This window comes from Haliotis asinina, chromosome 5, assembly GCF_037392515.1.
Source record: "Haliotis asinina isolate JCU_RB_2024 chromosome 5, JCU_Hal_asi_v2, whole genome shotgun sequence".
Taxonomy (NCBI): Eukaryota; Metazoa; Mollusca; class Gastropoda; order Lepetellida; family Haliotidae; genus Haliotis; species Haliotis asinina.
In genome coordinates this window covers 28,070,967-28,091,309 of record NC_090284.1, presented here as the reverse complement: position 1 = coordinate 28,091,309, position 20,343 = coordinate 28,070,967, and the positions used below count along the sequence as shown (strand labels likewise).

The 20,343-nt window shown below is 42.2% G+C and overlaps 2 protein-coding genes across 3 annotated transcripts in view; one reads left to right on the top strand and one right to left on the bottom strand.

The window, feature by feature from the left end:
• LOC137283640 (SPRY domain-containing SOCS box protein 3-like) overlaps positions 1-20,343 on the top strand; it is a 445,038-nt gene that overhangs the window by 259,255 nt on the left and 165,440 nt on the right. The window lies entirely within an intron of this gene.
• On the bottom strand, positions 867-18,106 carry LOC137283449 (enoyl-CoA hydratase, mitochondrial-like). 2 transcript variants are annotated; one of them, XM_067814947.1, is made up of 8 exons: positions 17,943-18,106; positions 15,519-15,713; positions 4,860-4,987; positions 3,073-3,172; positions 2,815-2,919; positions 2,527-2,646; positions 1,519-1,586; positions 867-1,209 (listed from the first exon to the last, which is right to left on the bottom strand). In XM_067814947.1, exons 1-8 carry the CDS (start codon positions 18,043-18,045, stop codon positions 1,144-1,146), a joined length of 885 nt encoding a protein of 294 aa, XP_067671048.1. In that variant the 5' UTR covers positions 18,046-18,106; the 3' UTR covers positions 867-1,143. The 2 variants fall into 2 exon arrangements, with proteins under 2 accessions (XP_067671048.1, XP_067671049.1); XM_067814948.1 differs by lacking the exon at positions 4,860-4,987 and adding an exon at positions 3,790-3,917 and having other exon boundaries at positions 17,943-18,083.

Below are 20,343 nucleotides of genomic sequence, written 5' to 3'. Positions count from 1 at the left end.
ATCCTTCTGATAACAGTAATCTTAAAATTAGGCTGCATTGTCATGGATTCTATCTTCCTTACTATGCAACTTAGCATTACTATTAGTATCACAGGATGAAGTGTTGTCATTGAATAACGGATGAAAACATCTATTGTGAATAAAAAAAGTATGTGTAGATTTTGATTTAAACCATGTCTCCCCATGTCATACACTCACTGTACATCATAGGTCTTCCCATGTCATACACTCACTGTACATCATAGGTCTTCCATTGTCATACACTCACTGTATATTGTAAGTATTTCCATGTCATACACTCACTGTATATCATAGGTCTCCCCATGTCATACACTCGCTGTACATGACAGGTCTTCCCATGTCATACACTCATTGCACATCAGTCTTCCCCTGTCATACACTCACTGTATATCATAGGTCTCCCAATGTCATACACTCACTGTACATCAAAGGTCTTCCATGTCATACACTCACTATATATTATAAGTGTTTCCATGTCATACACACACTGTATATTATATGTACATCATAGGTATTCCCATGTCATACACTCACTGTACATGATAGGTCTTACCATGTCATACACTCACTGTACATCATAGGTCTTCCTATGACATACACTCACTGTACATCGCAGATCTTCCCATGTCATACACTCACTGTACATCATAGGTCTCCCCATGTCATACACTCACTGTATATCATAGGTCTTCCCATGTCATACACTCACTGTATATCATAGGTCTTCCCATGTCATACACTCACTGTATATCATAGGTCTTCCCATGTCATACACTCACTGTATATTATAAGTATGTCCATGTCATACACACATATGAGCCAGAGACAAAAAACAAACACCTTAATTTTAATTTCTATGTATGTCTTGAAAAACTGACTATTCCTGTATTTCCAGTCCTACAGTAGGAAAACATCTTCAGAATTCCTTCTGAACACATCTGCATATATGAATCAAGCCGAATAAGCCATGTGAAGTCATCCACTCCAGTGTTCCCCACATTTGTGTTGACACCGCTGCCAGACACATGATCACACACACACAAAGCATCACGCAGGTCTGGTGTAATACTAAAGCTGATCTGATCCTCCTGGATATATACACCATAGTGCTGCCATGACAGCTCAACAGTCAGTGAAGTTGGGTGGCCTCTTCTCCACAAATGCTGTCATACCCTCTTTCCGGTCATCCTGAAAGTATCAAGATTCACGTTTAAAATAAGTTTGGGTAAATATGAAATCCTGCAGTATCAATTTGAATACGGTATCTATGAACTGCAGAATCAATCTGATTACGGTATCTATGAATCTCTACAGTATCAATATAGTACGGTATCTATGAATCTCTGCAGTATCAATCTGAACACAGTACCTATGAACCCCTGCAGTATCAATATGAACACATTATCTATGAATCTCTCCAGTATCAATCTGATTACCATATAACATCAATGTGTTAAAGTACAGCCATAAAAAAATGATACTGATGGATGGACTCACAGTGGCAAATGAAGCATGGAAGAGTCTCTTCTCAAAGTGAAGGCCTTCCCTCAAAGTCATCTCATTGGCTAGAAAAAAATGAACATACCTAATAGTACTGCTAACAAAACGAAGTACAATGGGTCAGCCAAGGTCATAAAGCAAAATATTCTGACCGTCCCTTTACACATTCCAACAACAGCCTCACCAGCATTGACTGCCCCTTTACACATTCCAACAACAGCCTCACCAGCATTGACTGCGACTTTACACATTCCAACAACAACTTCACCAGCATTGACTGCCCCTTTACACATTCCATCAACAGCCTCACCAGCACTGACTGCCCCTTTACACATTCTCACCGGCATTGACTGCCCCTTTACACATTCCAACAACAGCCTCACCAGCATTGACTGCCCCTTTACACATTCCAACAACAGCCTCACCAGCATTGACTGCCCCTTTACACATTCTCACCGGCATTGACTGCCCCTTTACACATTCCAACAACAGCCTCACCAGCATTGACTGCCCCTTTACACATTCCAACAACAGCCTCACCAGCATTGACTGCCCCTTTAAACATTCCAACAACAGCCTCACCAGCATTGACTGCCCCTTTACACATTCCAACAACAGCCTCACCAGCATTGACTGCCCCTTTACACATTCCAACAACAGCCTCACCAGCATTGACTGCCCCTTTACACATTCCAACAACAGCCTCACCAGCACTGACTGCCCCTTTACACATCCCAGCAACAGCCTCACCGACACTGATTGCTTCTTTACACACTCCAACAAAAACCTTACCTGTATTAATATCAATATCAATAAACAACAATTTCACCTGAATGTTTAACCTGCTCAAAATAATCCCCCCATATACTGACACTGATCTTTCATAATCATAATATACTGTTTTTCCAATAACAGCCTCACTGATGTTGGCTGCCCCTTTACACATTCCGAAAACATCCTCACCAGCACTGACAGTCCTTTTACACATTCCAAAAACAGCCTCACCTGCATTGACTGCCTCTTTACACATTCCAACAACGATCTTGGAGAAGCCAGCTATCTTCTCAGCTGTCTTCACTGCCTCTGGTACCAGCTGATCTGGAGGAAACACTCTACTCACAAGGCCTGAAACAAAAGTATCTGTCATAATGTTTTGGGTGAAAGACTCCAGGGACCAGATGACACCGTACAGCTGTTGATGGGTCACAAACATACTTGGCAAATGAAAAATATCAAAAATCTTCTGCTACATACATGTGTACAACCACCATTAAATAGAGTTACTGTGGTCACCTGCTTGCTCTGCCTCTTGAGCTGACATCATGTTCCCAGTCAACACCATCTCCATAGCCTTTGACTTGCCGATAGCTCGAATTAAGCGCTGTGTGCCACCAGCTCCTACAATACATACAGTTCCGATAAACAGGTCAGAATAACAACTTCCAATGGCAACATTGCATACATTACATATAAACTGCTCATTGTTAACACTGGTCAGTAAGAACCTTGAGGCAACAGTGCTGAATGCATCATGGTGGGCTTCTAATTTACCTGGGATTGTCCCAAGAGTGATCTCTGGCTGACCAAACTTGGCTTTCTCTCCTGCATAGATGATGTCGCACATCATGGCCACCTCACAGCCTCCACCCAGCTGCAAAAGGCAAACACTGTAACACTCTCATTCATCATCTCATCAGATAATCCACGGATATATGTAAGCATTTTATACAAAAGAAAATACTTGAAATAAACTGAACTCCCTCATGTTTAAGTTTTATTTTCAAGGGGATGTTTAGGACTGATTGGCTGAGGTGTTGTTAAAACTGCACACAGCAATGTTCCACCTATATGGCAGCAGTCTGTAAATAATGAAGTCTGGACCAAGACAATCCAGTGATCAACATCATGAGCATCCAAAGTACACAGTTGGCAAACAATAACATCTGTCAACCATGTCAGCGAGCCTGACCACCTGATCCCATTAGTTGGCTCTTACAATGTCATTAAGATGTCACATCAACTCGGAGAGTACTACCAATAAAGAGACATCTTTGGTCAAACCACGACAGTTTGACAACCATTCTAACACTTTAAAACTTTTTATCAAATGGTAAATATCACTATAACATATCAAATGTACAAAAATAAACTAATATGTATGAACTCTGTCAAGAACACAACCCAATATATCACCCATCTATCATGACTCAATATACAAGTGAGACAAATGTAACAGAAACACAAAGCATGATTCTCCACGACACGTACAGCATATCCATTGACTGCAGCTAGGATAGGCTTTGTGAAGTTGGCTATGCTGTCTGCCTCTCCAGGAAAATATGTGCTTGTTACTTCTAAAAATGACTTAACACTCATTTCTTCTATGTCAGCACCCACTGGAAGTGAAAAGATAGTATATACAACATGTAGGCTGACTACCATACACACTCCACTGACTAGACACCAGGCACACATGGTACAGCTGACCACACCACAGAAATTCATTCCATTTCTCATCTCATCAGTTGTGATAACGAGAATATATGAAACCATGGTATTTGATAGTTCTAGAAGTATCCTTCTCTGCCTTTCTGGTAGTGTTGAGTGAGGTAATTGACAAAGTGGGAGGGAATCACAGGGTGTTGTGTTCATTGCAGTGTTTAAAGGTCACATTCAGCGCAAAACACAACTTGGCAGATTCTGATACCTTTTGGTAAGAACTTACTGAAACAAATCATCAAAAGTGGCAATGCAACCAAAAAAGTTGAAAAAATAAAGCGATGAAAAAAAAGCCTGCAAAATCGGAGTTCAAACGATTCACTAATTCACAAACGAATAAGTGATAACTGTGTTTTAATTACGTTCGATTTTTGGGTTGCATGTGACCTTAAACAAGGAAGAAGGGAGTCATGGGGTGTCACAATGTCACACACATGGACGTGCAACACCAGTACTGGTGTTATTAGTACTGTATTATAGTCTTAAAACTTGCTTGCACGTCTGACAGAAGACAAGTTATGACTGTTAAGAGTATTGCTTCACAAGGGTCTAGTTGGGAGCAATTACGTGGAAAGTTCACAAATTCTTCACTGCATACAAAACTGCAATTTGTAATGAATCATGTCCAGAACCTCCATGATGAATACTGTCCAAAATGTTCAAGCAACAGTAGTTAATATGACTGGTTGCCTATGGAAGAAGGACATTCAATGATTCATGAAACATCCAGGAATCACCTGTCTTCCAAAACAAAAGGTATGAGTTTCTATGTGTGGTCATTGCACTAAGTTTGGCCTTAATGTAATAATGTAAACAGCAATGGGGTAAGTGTTTCATACAGCGAATCCATTGACAGCAGCTATCACAGGCTTGGTGAAGTCAAACAGTCTTGTCCAATGATTGAGGAAGTTCCCGCTGAACACCTGGGCAAACTGTTGCCCCTGCATCTCCTTGATGTCTGCCCCAGCTGAAACATCACATGGTTATTCAAGCAGGACTGTCTCAGTGTAGTTAGTGACATGGATATAGGGAGTGGAGGAGGTAAGAAAGCTATTGTTATTCAAGGAGGACTGTCCCTGTGTAGTCAGTGACATGGATGTAGTGAGTGGAGGAGATAAGCCAGCTATAACATCACATGGTTATTCAAGCAGGACAGTCCCTGTGTAGTCAGTGACATGGATGTAGTGAGTGGAGGAGATAAGCCAGCTAAAACATCACATGGTTATTCAAGCAGGACAGTCCCTGTGTAGTCAGTGACATGGATGTAGGGAGTGGAGGAGGTAAGCCAGCTATAACATCACATGGTTATCCAAGCAGGACAGTCCCTGTGTAGTCAGTGACATGGATGTAGGGAGTGGAGGAGGTAAGCCAGCTATAACATCACATTGTTATTCAAGCAGGACAGTCCCTGTGTAGTCAGTGACATGGATGTAGGGAGTGGAGGAGGTAAGCCAGCTAAAACATCACATGGTTATTCAAGCAGAACAGTCCCTGTGTAGTCAGTGACATGGATGTAGTGAGTGGAGGAGGTAAGCCAGCTATAACATCACATGGTTATTCAAGGAGGACTGTCCCTGTGTAGTCAGTGACATGGATGTAGTGAGTGGAGGATGTAAGAAAGCTATTGTTATTCAAGCAGGACAGTCCCTGTGTAGTCAGTGACATGGATGTAGTGAGTGGAGGAGGTAAGAAAGCTATTGTTATTCAAGGAGGACTGTCCCTGTGTAGTCAGTGACATGGATGTAGTGAGTGGAGGAGGTAAGCCAGCTATAACATCACATGGTTATTCAAGCAGGACAGTCCCTGTGTAGCCACTGACATGGATGTAGTGAGTGGAGGAGGTAAGCCAGCTATAACATCACATGGTTATTCAAGGAGGACTGTCCCTGTGTAGTCAGTGACATGGATGTAGTGAGTGGAGGAGGTAAGCCAGCTATAACATCACATGGTTATTCAAGCAGGACTGTCCCTGTGTAGTCAGTGACATGGATGTAGTGAGTGGAGGAGGTAAGAAAGCTATTGTTATTCAAGCAGGACTGTCCCTGTGCAGTCAGTGACATGGATGTAGTGAGTGGAGGAGGTAAGAAAGCTATTGTTATTCAAGCAGGATAGTCCCTGTGTAGTCAGTGGCATGGATGTAGTGAGTGGAAGAGGTAAGAAAGCTATTGTTATTCAAGCAGGATAGTCCCTGTGTAGTCAGTGACATGGATCTACTGATTGGAGGAGGTAAGAAAGCTATTGTTATTCAAGCAGGATAGTCCCTGTGTAGTCAGTGACATGGATATAGTGAGTGGAGGAGGTAAGAAAGCTATGGTTATTCAAGGAGGACTGTCCCTGTGTAGTCAGTGACATGGATGTAGTGAGTGGAGGAGGTAAGCCAGCTATAACATCACATGGTTATTCAAGCAGGACAGTCCCTGTGTAGTCAGTAACATGGATGTAGTGAGTGGAGGAGGTAAGAAAGCTATTGTTATTCAAGGAGGACTGTCCCTGTGTAGTCAGTGACATGGATGTAGTGAGTGGAGGAGGTAAGCCAGCTATAACATCACATGGTTATTCAAGCAGGACAGTCCCTGTGTAGTCAGTAACATGGATGTAGTGAGTGGAGGAGGTAAGAAAGCTATTGTTATTCAAGCAGGATAGTCCCTGTGTAGTCAGTGACATGGATGTAGTGAGTGGAGGAGATAAGCCAGCTATAACATCACATGGTTATTCAAGCAGGACAGTCCCTGTGTAGTCAGTAACATGGATGTAGTGAGTGGAGGAGGTAAGAAAGCTATTGTTATTCAAGGAGGACTGTCCCTGTGTAGTCAGTAACATGGATGTAGTGAGTGGAGGAGGTAAGAAAGCTATGGTTATTCAAGGAGGACTGTCCCTGTGTAGTCAGTGACATGGATGTAGTGAGTGGAGGAGGTAAGCCAGCTATAACATCACATGGTTATTCAAGCAGGATAGTCCCTGTGTAGTCAGTGACATGGATGTAGTGAGTGGAGGAGGTAAGCCAGCTACAACATCACATGGTTATTCAAGCAGGACAGTCCCTGTGTAGTCAGTAACATGGATGTAGTGAGTGGAGGAGGTAAGAAAGCTATTGTTATTCAAGGAGGACTGTCCCTGTGTAGTCAGTGACATGGATGTAGTGAGTGGAGGAGGTAAGCCAGCTATAACATCACATTGTTATTCAAGGAGGACTGTCCCTGTGTAGTCAGTGACATGGATGTAGTGAGTGGAGGAGGTAAGAAAGCTATGGTTATTCAAGGAGGACTGTCCCTGTGTAGTCAGTGACATGGATGTAGTGAGTGGAGGAGGTAAGCCAGCTATAACATCACATGGTTATTCAAGGAGGACTGTCCCTGTGTAGTCAGTGGCATGGATCTACTGATTGGAGGAGGTAAGAAAGCTATTGTTGTTCAAGCAGGATAGTCCTTGTGTAGTCAGTGACATGGATCTACTGATTGGAGGAGGTAAGAAAGCTATGGTTTTTCAAGGAGGACTGTCCCTGTGTAGTCAGTGACATGGATGTAGTGAGTGGAGGAGGTAAGAAAGCTATGGTTATTCAAGGAGGACTGTCCCTGTGTAGTCAGTAACATGGATGTAGTGAGTGGAGGAGGTAAGAAAGCTATTGTTATTCAAGGAGGACTGTCCCTGTGTAGTCAGTGACATGGATGTAGTGAGTGGAGGAGGTAAGAAAGCTATTGTTATTCAAGGAGGACTGTCCTGTGTAGTCAGTGACATGGATGTAGTGAGTGGAGGAGGTAAGAAAGCTATGGTTATTCAAGGAGGACTGTCCCTGTGTAGTCAGTGACATGGATGTAGTGAGTGGAGGAGGTAAGCCAGCTATAACATCACATGGTTATTCAAGCAGGACAGTCCCTGTGTAGTCAGTGACATGGATGTAGTGAGTGGAGGAGGTAAGAAAGCTATTGTTATTCAAGCAGGATAGTCCCTGTGTAGTCAGTGACATGGATGTAGTGAGTGGAGGAGATAAGCCAGCTATAACATCACATGGTTATTCAAGCAGGACAGTCCCTGTGTAGTCAGTAACATGGATGTAGTGAGTGGAGGAGGTAAGAAAGCTATTGTTATTCAAGGAGGACTGTCCCTGTGTAGTCAGTAACATGGATGTAGTGAGTGGAGGAGGTAAGAAAGCTATGGTTATTCAAGGAGGACTGTCCCTGTGTAGTCAGTGACATGGATGTAGTGAGTGGAGGAGGTAAGCCAGCTATAACATCACATGGTTATTCAAGCAGGATAGTCCCTGTGTAGTCAGTGACATGGATGTAGTGAGTGGAGGAGGTAAGCCAGCTATAACATCACATGGTTATTCAAGCAGGACAGTCCCTGTGTAGTCAGTAACATGGATGTAGTGAGTGGAGGAGGTAAGAAAGCTATTGTTATTCAAGGAGGACTGTCCCTGTGTAGTCAGTGACATGGATGTAGTGAGTGGAGGAGGTAAGCCAGCTATAACATCACATTGTTATTCAAGGAGGACTGTCCCTGTGTAGTCAGTGACATGGATGTAGTGAGTGGAGGAGGTAAGAAAGCTATGGTTATTCAAGGAGGACTGTCCCTGTGTAGTCAGTGACATGGATGTAGTGAGTGGAGGAGGTAAGCCAGCTATAACATCACATGGTTATTCAAGGAGGACTGTCCCTGTGTAGTCAGTGGCATGGATCTACTGATTGGAGGAGGTAAGAAAGCTATTGTTGTTCAAGCAGGATAGTCCTTGTGTAGTCAGTGACATGGATCTACTGATTGGAGGAGGTAAGAAAGCTATGGTTATTCAAGGAGGACTGTCCCTGTGTAGTCAGTGACATGGATGTAGTGAGTGGAGGAGGTAAGAAAGCTATGGTTATTCAAGGAGGACTGTCCCTGTGTAGTCAGTAACATGGATGTAGTGAGTGGAGGAGGTAAGAAAGCTATTGTTATTCAAGGAGGACTGTCCCTGTGTAGTCAGTGACATGGATGTAGTGAGTGGAGGAGGTAAGAAAGCTATGGTTATTCAAGGAGGACTGTCCCTGTGTAGTCAGTGACATGGATGTAGTGAGTGGAGGAGGTAAGCCAGCTATAACATCACATGGTTATTCAAGGAGGACTGTCCCTGTGTAGTCAGTGACATGGATGTAGTGAGTGGAGGAGGTAAGAAAGCTATTGTTATTCAAGGAGGACTGTCCCTGTGTAGTCAGTGACATGGATGTAGTGAGTGGAGGAGGTAAGAAAGCTATGGTTATTCAAGGAGGACTGTCCCTGTGTAGTCAGTGACATGGATGTAGTGAGTGGAGGAGGTAAGAAAGCTATGGTTATTGAAGGAGGACTGTCCCTGTGTAGTCAGTGACATGGATGTAGTGAGTGGAGGAGGTAAGCCAGCTATAACATCACATGGTTATTCAAGGAGGACTGTCCCTGTGTAGTCAGTGACATGGATGTAGTGAGTGGAGGAGGTAAGAAAGCTATGGTTATTGAAGGAGGACTGTCCCTGTGTAGTCAGTGACATGGATGTAGTGAGTGGAGGAGGTAAGCCAGCTATAACATCACATGGTTATTCAAGGAGGACTGTTCCTGTGTAGTCAGTGGCATGGATCTACTGATTGGAGGAGGTAAGAAAGCTATTGTTGTTCAAGCAGGATAGTCCTTGTGTAGTCAGTGACATGGATCTACTGATTGGAGGAGGTAAGAAAGCTATGGTTATTCAAGGAGGACTGTCCCTGTGTAGTCAGTGACATGGATGTAGTGAGTGGAGGAGGTAAGAAAGCTATGGTTATTCAAGGAGGACTGTCCCTGTGTAGTCAGTAACATGGATGTAGTGAGTGGAGGAGGTAAGAAAGCTATTGTTATTCAAGGAGGACTGTCCCTGTGTAGTCAGTGACATGGATGTAGTGAGTGGAGGAGGTAAGAAAGCTATGGTTATTCAAGGAGGACTGTCCCTGTGTAGTCAGTGACATGGATGTAGTGAGTGGAGGAGGTAAGCCAGCTATAACATCACATGGTTATTCAAGGAGGACTGTCCCTGTGTAGTCAGTGACATGGATGTAGTGAGTGGAGGAGGTAAGAAAGCTATTGTTATTCAAGGAGGACTGTCCCTGTGTAGTCAGTGACATGGATGTAGTGAGTGGAGGAGGTAAGAAAGCTATGGTTATTCAAGGAGGACTGTCCCTGTGTAGTCAGTGACATGGATGTAGTGAGTGGAGGAGGTAAGAAAGCTATGGTTATTGAAGGAGGACTGTCCCTGTGTAGTCAGTGACATGGATGTAGTGAGTGGAGGAGGTAAGCCAGCTATAACATCACATGGTTATTCAAGGAGGACTGTCCCTGTGTAGTCAGTGACATGGATGTAGTGAGTGGAGGAGGTAAGAAAGCTATGGTTATTCAAGGAGGACTGTCCCTGTGTAGTCAGTGACATGGATGTAGTGAGTGGAGGAGGTAAGAAAGCTATGGTTATTCAAGGAGGACTGTCCCTGTGTAGTCAGTGACATGGATGTAGTGAGTGGAGGAGGTAAGAAAGCTATGGTTATTCAAGGAGGACTGTCCCTGTGTAGTCAGTGACATGGATGTAGTGAGTGGAGGAGGTAAGAAAGCTATGGTTATTCAAGGAGGACTGTCCCTGTGTAGTCAGTGACATGGATGTAGTGAGTGGAGGAGGTAAGAAAGCTATGGTTATTCAAGGAGGACTGTCCCTGTGTAGTCAGTGACATGGATGTAGTGAGTGGAGGAGGTAAGAAAGCTATGGTTATTCAAGGAGGACTGTCCCTGTGTAGTCAGTGACATGGATGTAGTGAGTGGAGGAGGTAAGAAAGCTATGGTTATTCAAGGAGGACTGTCCCTGTGTAGTCAGTGACATGGATGTAGTGAGTGGAGGAGGTAAGAAAGCTATGGTTATTCAAGCAGGACTGTCCCTGTGTAGTCAGTGACATGGATGTAGTGAGTGGAGGAGGTAAGAAAGCTATGGTTATTCAAGGAGGACTGTCCCTGTGTAATCAGTGACATGGATGTAGTGAGTGGAGGAGGTAAGAAAGCTATGGTTATTCAAGCAGGACTGTCCCTGTGTAGTCAGTGACATGGATGTAGTGAGTGGAGGATGTAAGAAAGCTATTGTTATTCAAGGAGGACTGTCCCTGTGTAGTCAGTGACATGGATGTAGTGAGTGGAGGATGTAAGAAAGCTATTGTTATTCAAGGAGGACTGTCCCTGTGTAGTCAGTGAGATGGATGTAGTGAGTGGAGGAGGTAAGAAAGCTATGGTTATTCAAGGAGGACTGTCCCTGTGTAGTCAGTGACATGGATGTAGTGAGTGGAGGAGGTAAGAAAGCTATGGTTATTCAAGCAGGACTGTCCCTGTGTAGTTAGTGACATGGATGTAGTGAGTGGAGGATGTAAGAAAGCTATGGTTATTCAAGGAGGACTGTCCCTGTGTAGTCAGTGACATGGATGTAGTGAGTGGAGGAGGTAAGAAAGCTATGGTTATTCAAGGAGGACTGTCCCTGTGTAGTCAGTGACATGGATGTAGTGAGTGGAGGAGGTAAGAAAGCTATGGTTATTCAAGGAGGACTGTCCCTGTGTAGTCAGTGACATGGATGTAGTGAGTGGAGGAGGTAAGAAAGCTATGGTTATTCAAGGAGGACTGTCCCTGTGTAGTCAGTGACATGGATGTAGTGAGTGGAGGAGGTAAGCCAGCTATAACATCACATGGTTATTCAAGGAGGACTGTCCCTGTGTAGTCAGTGACATGGATGTAGTGAGTGGAGGAGGTAAGAAAGCTATGGTTATTCAAGGAGGACTGTCCCTGTGTAGTCAGTGACATGGATGTAGTGAGTGGAGGAGGTAAGAAAGCTATGGTTATTCAAGGAGGACTGTCCCTGTGTAGTCAGTGACATGGATGTAGTGAGTGGAGGAGGTAAGAAAGCTATGGTTATTCAAGGAGGACTGTCCCTGTGTAGTCAGTGACATGGATGTAGTGAGTGGAAGAGGTAAGAAAGCTATGGTTATTCAAGGAGGACTGTCCCTGTGTAGTCAGTGACATGGATGTAGTGAGTGGAGGAGGTAAGAAAGCTATGGTTATTCAAGGAGGACTGTCCCTGTGTAGTCAGTGACATGGATGTAGTGAGTGGAGGAGGTAAGAAAGCTATGGTTATTCAAGGAGGACTGTCCCTGTGTAGTCAGTGACATGGATGTAGTGAGTGGAGGAGGTAAGAAAGCTATGGTTATTCAAGGAGGACTGTCCCTGTGTAGTCAGTGACATGGATGTAGTGAGTGGAGGAGGTAAGAAAGCTATGGTTATTCAAGCAGGACTGTCCCTGTGTAGTCAGTGACATGGATGTAGTGAGTGGAGGAGGTAAGAAAGCTATGGTTATTCAAGGAGGACTGTCCCTGTGTAATCAGTGACATGGATGTAGTGAGTGGAGGAGGTAAGAAAGCTATGGTTATTCAAGCAGGACTGTCCCTGTGTAGTCAGTGACATGGATGTAGTGAGTGGAGGATGTAAGAAAGCTATTGTTATTCAAGGAGGACTGTCCCTGTGTAGTCAGTGACATGGATGTAGTGAGTGGAGGATGTAAGAAAGCTATGGTTATTCAAGGAGGACTGTCCCTGTGTAGTCAGTGACATGGATGTAGTGAGTGGAGGAGGTAAGAAAGCTATGGTTATTCAAGGAGGACTGTCCCTGTGTAGTCAGTGACATGGATGTAGTGAGTGGAGGAGGTAAGAAAGCTATGGTTATTCAAGCAGGACTGTCCCTGTGTAGTCAGTGACATGGATGTAGTGAGTGGAGGATGTAAGAAAGCTATGGTTATTCAAGGAGGACTGTCCCTGTGTAGTCAGTGACATGGATGTAGTGAGTGGAGGAGGTAAGAAAGCTATGGTTATTCAAGGAGGACTGTCCCTGTGTAGTCAGTGACATGGATGTAGTGAGTGGAGGATGTAAGAAAGCTATTGTTATTGAAGGAGGACTGTCCCTGTGTAGTCAGTGACATGGATGTAGTGAGTGGAGGATGTAAGAAAGCTATTGTTATTGAAGGAGGACTGTCCCTGTGTAGTCAGTGACATGGATGTAGTGAGTGGAGGATGTAAGAAAGCTATTGTTATTCAAGGAGGACTGTCCCTGTGTAGTCAGTGACATGGATGTAGTGAGTGGAGGATGTAAGAAAGCTATTGTTATTGAAGGAGGACTGTCCCTGTGTAGTCAGTGACATGGATGTAGTGAGTGGAGGATGTAAGAAAGCTATTGTTATTCAAGGAGGACTGTCCCTGTGTAGTCAGTGGAATGGATGTAGTGAGTGGAGGAGGTAAGAAAGCTATTGTTATTCAAGGAGGACTGTCCCTGTGTAGTCAGTGACATGGATGTAGTGAGTGGAGGATGTAAGAAAGCTATTGTTATTCAAGGAGGACTGTCCCTGTGTAGTCAGTGACATGGATGTAGTGAGTGGAGGAGGTAAGAAAGCTATTGTTATTCAAGGAGGACTGTCCCTGTGTAGTCAGTGACATGGATGTAGTGAGTGGAGGAGGTAAGAAAGCTATTGTTATTCAAGCAGGACTGTCCCTGTGTAGTCAGTGACATGGATGTAGTGAGTGGAGGAGGTAAGAAAGCTATTGTTATTCAAGCAGGACTGTCCCTGTGTAGTCAGTGACATGGATGTAGTGAGTGGAGGAGGTAAGAAAGCTATGGTTATTCAAGCAGGACTGTCCCTGTGTAGTCAGTGACATGGATGTAGTGAGTGGAGGAGGTAAGAAAGCTATTGTTATTCAAGGAGGACTGTCCCTGTGTAGTCAGTGACATGGATGTAGTGAGTGGAGGATGTAAGAAAGCTATGGTTATTCAAGGAGGACTGTCCCTGTGTAGTCAGTGACATGGATGTAGTGAGTGGAGGAGGTAAGAAAGCTATTGTTATTCAAGGAGGACTGTCCCTGTGTAGTCAGTGACATGGATGTAGTGAGTGGAGGAGGTAAGAAAGCTATTGTTATTCAAGCAGGACTGTCCCTGTGTAGTCAGTGACATGGATGTAGTGAGTGGAGGAGGTAAGAAAGCTATTGTTATTCAAGCAGGACTGTCCCTGTGTAGTCAGTGACATGGATGTAGTGAGTGGAGGAGGTAAGAAAGCTATGGTTATTCAAGCAGGACTGTCCCTGTGTAGTCAGTGACATGGATGTAGTGAGTGGAGGAGGTAAGAAAGCTATAAGATCACATGGTTATTCAAGCAGGACTGTCCCTGTGTAGTCAGTGACATGGATGTAGTGAGTGGAGGAGGTAAGAAAGCTATGGTTATTCAAGGAGGACAGTCCCTGTGTAGTCAGTGACATGGATGTAGTGAGTGGAGGAGGTAAGAAAGCTATTGTTATTCAAGCAGGACTGTCCCTGTGTAGTCAGTGACATGGATGTAGTGAGTGGAGGAGATATGCCAGCTATAACCACCATAGCCAGCAGTACTTCTGAGACATTTTGGTGGTGATGTGGTCTTCTCTTTGTGCATAAGGTAACCTCTCTAAACTTTACGCAATCTAGTCACTCTTTGCAAAGAACACACTTAAAAGTTTCTTTCTTTAATCATATTTAAAGCAATGATCCTGCTGGAGTGTTGGCAAATCATAGATATCAGTTTGTTTGTTGTTTGACAAAGCACTGTTATGTAACAACAGTCAGTAACTGTCAGTCTGGCACAGACAATACTGTGATTCACTTGAAGCCATGCAGGAACTGTCATCAATACTGACAACCAGATTCCTGCAGTTGCCCCCTACAACACTGGTTGCATGGGTTGCTTGAAACCTGTTCTAAAACAGGTGCCACACATATCAAATCCATTCAGTGATTGCTTGAGATTTGCTCACATTGCATAATAATACAGTGTCAAACTTCACAAAGGGCACAATACAACTCATGTCCAAACTTGGAGACAATCTGATCATTCTAATATTTAGCTGTAGAGGTATGACATTTTTCAGTTTTAATTGGAAACTTTCAACAAACTATATGAATCAGACTTCGCCATCTCTCTATTTTATCTGAGGTGCTTATTCCCAAATCTGATTAAATTTGAACTTGTAGTCCGTGTGGTTCAAACGAGGACAGATGAACGGCAATATAACTCAAAAACTAATAAACATATACCGTGGAAGCTGTCAACACCAGCATAAAATCTAAGTTCCGTCTGTGGTTTCAACATTTATCATCAGCTATACAATCCGGCATGTTGTCTAAACTGCACTATTTCTTCAGTCCTGATGAGTTCTGGTGATAATGATTTGTTTGATAAACAATTTTATATTTTTTAAATTCTAGGACAAAAATTCTGCCAAAACCTAAGAGTTGGTATTATGTTTTGATTATATCAACCTTTCACTGAGTATGTTATGTTTAATAGTTTTCGAGTTAAAATTTAATTCACTTTTGAGCCAAATGGACTATAGTTTGCGGCTGACATGTACAATGCTTTTCCCTTTCCTGATAAAGATCTGGCAGATGAAATGAAAGACTAATGTGACAATTATGAACCACGTTGTACACAGTACCTGCAAATGCCCTCTCACTGCCAGTGAGGACCACACATCCCACACCACGGTCCTTCTCAAACTGGTCCAGGGCTACACTCACTTCCTTCATCAGACCATCACAGAGAGCGTTGAGAGCCTTTGGCCGGTTCAGCTGTATCAAGCCAACATTGTTCTTCTCCCCTTTCTTGTCAACAATGATGTATTCAAAGTTTCCTGTAAGAGTGACAGTACTCAATGTCAAATCAGGTGGGTACAACTGACTGGCATAAATGATGTGAATACTGTTCTATGCATCACATCTAGGTACTACTGACTGGCGTGAATGATGATGTGAATATTGTTCTATGCGTCACACCTAGGTACTACTGACTGGTGTGAATGCTGATGTGAATAATGTCTTATATATCACAACTGGGTACACTCAACAAAAGAAGTAACTGATCCATATGTTACATAAAAACAGACCCTAACAATGCTAATTCATAGTAATTGGTTGCCTAGCCCTACTGTTTGATTGGTATCCATGTTACCAAATATATATGAGGATAAAGGTTTGCATGATTGGAAATGTGACCCAAGGAATAAGATAGTGTAGACTACCATAACCCCAATAGCCATAAAGTAGAGCAGGCAAAGGGAGGTAACCTGACTGACCTTTCGTGACCTCACCAAAAGGTGACCCCAAAGAGGGTGGTCGCTTTCATGGTACCTTCCACTTTGAATTAGGGATTTTGAGCGGGCAAGTTGATTGTATGTCAACTTTAGTGATGTGACCATGCCTTTCTCGTGGTTTTTCACGGCAATTCAGTGTCTTTTCATGATTTCTTTTTAAACAGAAAGTGAATTTCTCACCTTAAACACTTGTGAACATGTTTCCTGCATCTATTTTGAAAATCTACTGATCCTAGAATACATTAAAAGACTGTGTGTTTTATTTATATAACAGTTTGGAAGCAGGTCAGCTCTGACAAAAGCAAGTAACTCTTTACCGTAAATACTCATAGTTTCACATTGTAGCTTTACAAACACAACTTCTGGTTCAATGAAAACATAAACAAAATTAGTGCTTCTTGCTGTTTTCGTCATTCTTTAGGCTGTACTGACAAAATAAAAGATAACATCTTTTGCTTTGAGATGTATATAAAAAATAAATAGCAACAAATAACTAAGATCAAGCAAAAAGAGGTAGCTTGACCTTTCATCTGTTCCTGAAAGCAGACACCAAACTCTTTCGCCTAGGATCATTACCAGTGATACATGTGGATGACATGTTGTTTGACTATTTCTTTTACTTACGATACTAGCTAAGATGACACTGTTCAAATATTTATAACAACTATAGGACTGTTCTAAATTTATCTAAATTACTTATTCAATTGCAGAGGGCAGGTCTTACATGCTTATGGCCATATTGGGAATATTTGTCTTGATATATCTAATGGTAACTCAATGTACATAAATATATTTTAATCTGAACACTTTCAAAGGTAAAAGATCTTTTCCCTTGTGATTCTTTTATGCCAAAAATGAGAAACCATATACAAGCCATAAAGTTAAAAGAAAAGAACAAATTAAATTACTCAGCCATGTGTAAGAAAATTAACTGAGACAGAATTCAGAATTTAACGATTAATTTTACAGTAATATGTGATGTGTTTGGCTATTTTCCAGTTCGTCTGAAATGAATATTAAAAAGAGCTCCTTTCCTCATTTCACTGGTTACATTTTTTTCAATTATTCTTCCAATAGGTGCGGCATATATAAATTCAGAAGATGCTTTCCACTGTTTCAAACAGTTTGTCCTTAAGGTTTGGATATATATATAGTGAAGGGTTCTGATGGAAAATCTGAACAGTAACCTTACAGGATTTTGGGGTAACATTTTTGACAAATGACAAATTAGTTGGATTTTCATCTTTCATAAGCAATGGTAATAGTTCACTCCTCTAACATGTTTAGACTGAACTAGAACAGGTGTAACAAACAATCAATGAACTTATTTTGGTGTTGGAATATTACTCTAGGGAAGGTGTAAATATTCCACGTCAAAAGATGTGGGTACGGGTCGAACTCTATCCGAAGGAATATACATTGAGAAAAATTGAAAAACATGTTCAGAATTTTTTTCTTGATCTTTGCTATATGTCATAGGTAATAAGTAGGGCAGACTGTGCCAGGTGGAACTCCAGTAAGATGCACCTTGTAAAGCACACCGCCAACTTGACGAATCGTAGACTATTTCTGATTTTCCTCATATTTTCTGCAACTGTGAAGATCACGTAAGTGTGTCTGTTTCTTCCTTCAATAATCATGGGTTCATAGTGCAGTCGTGCGGTACAAATCGCAGAATACCAAGTATCAAGCAGTTCTGCATCCGCACAGACACATTGTTTGGGTAACAACAGGAAGCACCTCGTGTAGACGAGCATTTTCATGTATTACCTGTGGCAAGGCAACGACTGAAGAGTGTCAGTTGGTATTTAGCATTCTGTTTAGTGCTAAGATTCATCAATTTCACCCCAACTCTCCTCAACAAAGCCGCCATGTTTGTACAATGGTTCTCGGCCCTCAATGCGCGTCCGTCAATTTGTGGCGAAGGAAGCGTTCGGGTCAGATAAAATACGGACAACTCTTTTGTTATAAGTAGCAAATGTTTTCGGGGAAGGGATCGAGTAGGGTCATCCTTAAGTAATTTAAAACTGTCACTTATCCCAAACGTGTTAGACTTACGCAATGATTTAAGATGGCCAGTCAAAAATATAGGTCTTCAGTTTCAAAGAATTCATCTTAGTAACAGTTTTAATTCCGCCAAAGAACCCCAGCTGGAATTTTGCTGAGTTCGACCAGAGAATTACGTACCCCGAATTATTATATTATATGGTATCTGGTGCTACGTAACACTGTCACTCACTAAAAATCCATGGCAAATACGATAACGAAACAGAAACCGTCAGACTAAAGTGGTAGGGTAGACATGAGATATGCTCTGTAAATGTGTATGGTTTTGGACAAAATAAGAACCAACAATCCCACCTAAACGGCATAACTTGACCACAGTGACGGGATCCCAAACCGATCACTTTGAAACTTCATATGACTCATCCTAAAAGAGACTTGGTGAATGCGACAAGGTCTTTTACTTGTACACATAATTATATTTATTACAGTTTTTTTATAAGGTCAAGCTTAACGTGCCATTTTAACAAGTCATCATTCATTAAAACTTCAAAACTTCTTTAAAATGTTTTACACAAGATCTAGTTCCTCAATTATTGTTAAAACAAAAGGGCACAGTTATTGTCGAACGATATTCATTAACTTGTCATTCCAAGAGGAAGGGATTCCATTTGCCCATCGATGAACTACATATGGCAAAAACTGTTGATGCAAAGATTTCAATCCTAATAAACAGCTGAAACACTCTACTTTTGTCTTACAAACAATAAAAACCACCCCATATCCCATCTAAGTCGAATAACAGGTGCTTACAGTACATACAAAATGTGAAGAATTGGTCTTAAGCAACCCATGCTTGTAGTAAGAGGATCATGGCTTGGTTGACCCATCATCGACGTGTGCCGACCGAGTAGATCGGTGTTCATGTTGTTGATCACTGGATTGTCTGGTCTAGACTCGAATATTTACAGTCCCTCCCCCGCCATATAGGTAAACCATTCCTGACTGCGGCGTAAAACGAAGCTCCTTCCCTACCTCTTACTTACACCAAGAAACATTCTTCATGCTCTATTTTGTGCATCTTCTACTTCCCTGTAATTATCCATACTCCATAAACTGAACCATGATATATAACCGGTCCAACCAAAGATTCATAGAGTTTTATAAAACCTTCATATGACATACCACTAGCACAAGTACACTTACTGTACCTGAAAAGGTGAAGGTCACGGGGTAGAACAGGCCTTCAGGAACCCATGCTTGCCATAAAAGGCGACTATGCTTGTCGTAAGAGGCGACTAACGGGGTCGGGTGGTCAGGCTTGCTGATCTTGTTGACACCAATTATTTACAGACCGCCGCCATATAGCTGGAATATTGCCGAGTGCAGCGTAAAACTAAACTCACTCACTTACTGCACCTACATTAACAGACTATTCAGAGTGGATGACGCTTTTTAGCCGCTGTACAGAGCTCTTTATTAGTGTTATGCACGTCCATAATATATGTTCTTTTAGACACAGGCCAAGATAACGGTAAACACTGTCATACATGACAGAGTTATTATCACAGGAAACTTCATAACAAGATCGGGAAGCAGTTTATTTTTTCTAAACGTACAACTTCGTTTTACCATTATTAATACTAATATGACATATAACATAAATTACTAAATATAGCAATCATTTTCTGTGGGCATATCTCTCTGGGTGATAAGTCGTCAGTATATGTTTCAAAAATTAATAACATTTCATCATCAAGAGGTATGCTCATATTTGTAAATGGAAAAGAGGGTAGGAGTCTACAGTCTTGTTTCACGCCTTTTAGGACATTGTAGGAATCAGTTACAGACCGTTTGACTCAAAAGGGGCTCGATGATTTACATTCTACCTCGAAACTAACAAACATGTAATACTCAGTTAAACGCTGATCATAATGAAAACATCATAATAACTCTGTGAAAATGAAAAAGTTGTTCAACAAAGTATCATGAAAATATTGACACAGTTCGCTATTAAAATTTTGCTACGAGGGAGGAGTGCAAAGAAAGGGACAGCTAGTCATGCAGGTATGCGAGAAAGTATGGAGATAGTACTGTACGTAGATCTGCGGGTTAATGAATCCATAACATTGCCGGCACTTGTGTACTTGTCCTTGATTTTCCTAGT